The sequence below is a fragment of the Macrobrachium nipponense genome, chromosome 14 (genome assembly GCF_015104395.2).
Source record: "Macrobrachium nipponense isolate FS-2020 chromosome 14, ASM1510439v2, whole genome shotgun sequence".
NCBI classification, from domain to species: Eukaryota; Metazoa; Arthropoda; class Malacostraca; order Decapoda; family Palaemonidae; genus Macrobrachium; species Macrobrachium nipponense.
The window spans coordinates 20,250,594-20,255,593 of record NC_087207.1 but is presented as its reverse complement, the minus strand read 5'-3'; the positions used below and the strand labels follow the sequence as shown (position 1 = coordinate 20,255,593).

The window sequence follows — 5,000 nt, the reverse complement described above, 5'->3', positions numbered from 1 at the left end:
CATGCCTCAAGAAACGAAAACAAACAAACAAAAATCCGGGACAAATGAAAAAGTAAGTAATCAAAGAAGAACACGACGAAAACAACAACATAACAAGGAATCCTCGAACTTGGTGACAAATCACAAAAGAGGGGGAATGTTGGTAAGTGACTCAGTAACACTGATGCAGTGTTGCCAATTGTCTGTCTTGAAAGGTTGCCCAGTGGAAATCAAGAAAAAAAAACTGACGAATTATCCTGGAAAAGGAATACAAAATATTTTCCAATACGTATATTAAAAAAAGAATGACACAATTATACTTACACTCAAAATTACCAGAGGTAAAATTTTATAACACCTTGTACAATAATTCAGAAAGAATATCAAGACCCCGCGCGTGTTTAAGCCCCCAAAAAACATAAGCGAATTCACATCACGCATGCAGGTGAAAGCTGACCATATCCGAGAGATGTTAAAAAGCAATTGGCAACACTGATTAGATGTTGCTGCTTAGACAGGCCCGCCGAAATGTGCTTGAGACTGACTTTTTAATTTAAACTGAAGCCGTATTAGCATCACACACACTGTTTTTAAAACCGTCAATTCCTTATTTTATAGTGGTTATGATTAAATCCGACAAGTTTTAATTACGCTTTTAAACAAGAGTGATTAGGGTTCCGTTTGGTTCTTGGCAGAGGAAGTATTAGGAAGCTCTTAAAAACGTTTAAAAAAATAGAAAAGCAATATTTGCGAAGCCAGTAACACCTGAGACGGGCGAATCGAATCACAAAGGGGTCACCAGAATTCGAGGTTTTTCCAATAACAAAAACAAAGGCTTAACAAGAAAATAAAATAAATGAAAAAATGAATAAGTAAATAAATAAACAGACAGATAAATAAATAAATGAATAAGTAAATAAACAAATAAGCAAATAAAGCGGTTTCATAAGTGGTTAAATAAAAGAGATTACAAATCATAAACATAATGAGGGACTAAAATTTCATAGCAGCTTCTGGTTTTACCGGCTGCTGAGTTTCTGCAGCCTTCCTGGCCTCTTCAGCCTTCCTGGCTTCCTCTGCCTTCTTAGCCTCTTCAGCCTTCCTGGATTCTTCTGCCTTCCTGGCCTCTTCAGCCTTCTTGGCCTCTTCAGCCTTCCTGGCCTCTTCAGCCTTCCTGGACTCTTCAGCCTTCTTGGCTTCCTCAGCCTTCCTGGCCTCTTCAGCTTTCTTGGACTCTTCAGCCTTCCTGGCCTCTTCAGCTTTCTTGGACTCTTCAGCCTTCTTGGCCTCTTCAGCCTTCTTAGCCTCTTCAGCCTTCTTGGCTTCTTCAGCCTTCTTGGCTTCTTCAGCCTTCTTGGCCTCTTCAGCTTTCTTGGCCTTCTTCAGCCTTCTTGGCTTCCTTCAGCCTTCTTGGCTTCTTCAGCCTTCTTGGCCTCTTCAGCCTTCTTGGCTTCCTCAGCCTTCTTGGCCTCGTCAGCCTTGGCGCCCTCTGGAGAGGCGTCCCTGCCCTTCCAGAACTCCTCTACGACCACTTCCCCAGCAGCTTCCTGGGCCATCCTCTCGAACTCATCCTCGACGGATCCTTCGCTGTCTGACCGGTCCATCTTGGGCTTCGAGGAGACCTGAGCTTTCACTTGAGCTTTTGCCTCTCTTTCCTTCCTCTCTTTCTCTTCTCTTTCCTTCCTCTCTTTCTCCTCTCTTTCCTTCCTCTCTTTCTCCTCTCGTTCTTTCCTTTCTTTCTCCTCGCGTGCCTTTCGCTCCCTCTCCTCCTTTTCTTTCCTTTCTTTTTCTTGCCTCTCTTTCTCCTCCCTTTCTTTCCTTTCTTTCTCCTCCCTTTCTTTCCTTTCTCTTTCTAGCCTCTCTTTCTCCTCCCTTTCTTTCTTTTCTCTTTCTAGCCTCTCTTTCTCTTCCCTTTCTTTCCTTTCTCTTTCTAGCTTCTCTTTCTCTTCCCTTTCTTTCCTTTCTCTTTCTATTCTTTCTTTCTCTTCCCTTTCTTTCCTTTCTCTTTCTAGTCTTTCTTTCTCCTCCCTTTCTTTCCTTTCTTTCTCCTCCCTTTCTTTCCTCTCTTTTTCTTCCCTTTCTTTCTTTTCTTTCTCCTCCCTCTCTTTCCTTTCTCTTTCTAGCCTCTCTTTCTCCTCCTTTTCTTTCCTTTCTTTCTCCTCCCTTTCTTTCCTCTCTTTCTCCTCCTTTTCTTTCCTTTCTCTTTCTAGCCTTTCTTTTTCCTCTTTAGCCTTTCGCTCTCTTTCCTCACGCTCCTTTCTTTCTCGCTCTTCCTTTTCTTTCCTTTCTCTCTCAAGCCTTTCTTTCTCCTCTCTTTCCTTTCGCTCCCTTTCTAACCTTTCTTTCTCTTCCCTCTCCTTCCTCTCTTTCTCAAGCCTTTCTTTCTCTTCGCGTTCCTTCCGCTCCCTCTCTTCTCTTTCCTTTCGCTCTCGTTCTTCCCTTTCTTTCCTTTCTCTTTCTTCTTTCTCCTTGCGTTCCCTTTCTTCCCTTTCTTTTCTGTCCCTCTCTTCTTTTTCCTTCCTTTCCCTTTCTTCCTTGGCTTTCCTTTCTATTTCTTCTCTTTCCTTCTTTTCTCTTTCCTCTCTTTCCTTGCGCTCTCTCTCCTCCTTCTCCTTCCTTTCCTTTTCCTCTCTTTCCTTACGCTCTTTCTCTTCCCTTTCCCTCTTCTCTCTTTCTAATCGTTCCTTTTCTTCTCTCTCCTTCTTCTCTCGTTCTTCTTTCTCCTTCTGAACTTTCTCTTTCTCTTCTTTCTCCTTCTGGAGTCTGGCTACTTCCTCTTCTTCTTGCTTGCGTGCCTGCGTACAATCACCGGGGTTTCAGACAGAGCTGTTATCAGACTGTGTGGAGAGTGGCTCGCCATGTGGCTCCTTCTGCAGTTTGCCACGTGTCTCATGTGGGATCTCATACTGCTCCTGCTTCGTGCGGCTCATGTGACTAGCCGCTCCAGGTTAGATTACTGGCTTGCCACATGGCTCGTCACGTGATGGTTCAAGGAGTGATTTGATTCAGATTAAATATGATTCATTCCATGTGGCTCACATAATTCACCACATGGCTCACTGCATAATTCACCATGTAGCCAACAAAATTCCCAACATAGCTCAGCACATGACTCACCACGTGGCATACCACATAATTCCCCCCGTGGCTCACATTACTGACCACACGGCTCAACAGATGAGTCGCCACATGATTTTTAGACCACGTGGCACACCACATAATTCACCACGCGGCTCACCACATAATTCACCACATGAATCAACACATGTTTCACCCAGGCTCCAAGACAGAACCATTTTTGGAAATCAATGTAACACCTTACACTAAATTCTTCCGCATGACACATGAATCCATACATGAATTTTACAAAGTTTATGCTGAAACATTGTTAGAGGTTACAGTGGCTGTTTAGATGTGTGTAATTTAACATGACGAGCTGCTCCTTTTACTGCTTTGCTGGCACAAAATCTTGAGAAAAATTTAGATTTATAAGTTATGAGTTATGTGTTATAAGTACAATACACTTTCAACTCTCATTCGTATTATAACCTTATGTCTAAACATTACAACCGTGAAAGACAAAACTTCAGCAAAGACAAAACTTCAGCAGCAACTAACGAGTCAGAAGATTTCATCATCGAGCGCTGGCAACCTACTATTTAGAAACAGGACGCACCATATTTGACCTGTAGGCTGCGAGGGCATGATGATGATGCCTTCAGATTCGCTGGCTACAGCTACAGTCACCTCTTCCGGTCTCAAAAATACTCTTTAAGAATTGCTAAATCTAAACTTAACATTAGTGCCAAGTTCCATTTCAAAGATATATTCTAGTAACCTATAAAAATGTTCACTAGTCTGCCAACTGTTTGCTGAAAGATAAAACATATTCAGCGTAAGAGCGTTGCATTCTTTTCCAAAAAGTGTGGAGGATGTCTTGGGGAGTGAGTTTGATATAGAGGTATTGAAACCTTAATTCATCTGACTAGAAACAAATGAAGCTAAATACTAAACAAATGCTTCTGTGTAGCTATACATGTAAAGCAATCTAAATAATCGACTTTAAACCTAGTGAACACCATATGTCAACACAGGGTTGACCTACTGCTTGTGACACAAGTGCAATTTGATTTCTTGTTCATGATCAATCTTTAAGTTGGTCTCCAAGTTACTTGAGTGAGCTGTTGCTGAAAGAGAAACCTCGTTTATATAGCTTGAAATTTAGTGGCATATATTTAATAGTTAGAGAGATCTAAAGCTGCTTGTATGGGGTTTGGGGTTCTGCTGCTTTGTAAGTTTATGCTGTCAAGATATAATTATAAGAGAATAAAATAGGTGTCAGCGGTGCATTAGCCAGAAGGAAGTGTCAGATATCATCTAAGAGATGCAAGTTGCTGGGACGAGGAAAGCTGTTGGAAAATAAGCAGAGATGAAACCATGAATGAAATGAAGGTGATGAGGATCACTGTGATGATGATGTGTAACAATGATAGTAAGAAACACTCTTCAACAGTAGTCTATCCAAGTCGAGATCCTGGTTTTGTCAAAATGGTTTCAGTCCAGTATTTATCGCCTATGGGAGAGTCATTATTCAATGTGGAAACAAAAAATTCTATCATTCGCTGGGTACTGATGGCAAGATACGATTAGATGTCTTGATTAAATTCTCGTGTTTAATTCTACAATCTACTTAGTCTTTGACTAAATGCACTACAAAATTAGAAAAGTATACAATCTACTACAACTAAGTGCATAAGAATTAACAGGAAAAAACTAAGAGCAAAATAAAAGAACTTATTCTACGCAAACACCGACTAAAATCACTACAAAATGAGTTGCATTTCAAAAATAATTCCTAATCTTATGTTTATTTTCAAAGTTACTACTAGCAACTTGAAAAGAAAAAGAAAATCAAGAGAAGTAAGTTATTTTGCGAACATCTTTCTATCTACAAAAAAGGAAATCATTTTGAACCGAGGGCAGAAGGCCAATCAGGCTCCTGATCATAATCTCAAAACCAA

At 40.8% G+C, this 5,000-nt stretch overlaps 1 protein-coding gene across 1 annotated transcript in view; it reads right to left on the bottom strand.

Annotated features, from left to right (window-relative positions):
- LOC135226158 (obscurin-like) overlaps nt 1–5,000 on the bottom strand; it is a 432,842-nt gene that overhangs the window by 154,308 nt on the left and 273,534 nt on the right. Inside the window, 2 exon segments of the mRNA XM_064265599.1 lie at nt 1,003–1,356; nt 1,404–1,748. Of these exon segments, the coding sequence (XP_064121669.1) occupies nt 1,003–1,356; nt 1,404–1,748 (699 nt within the window).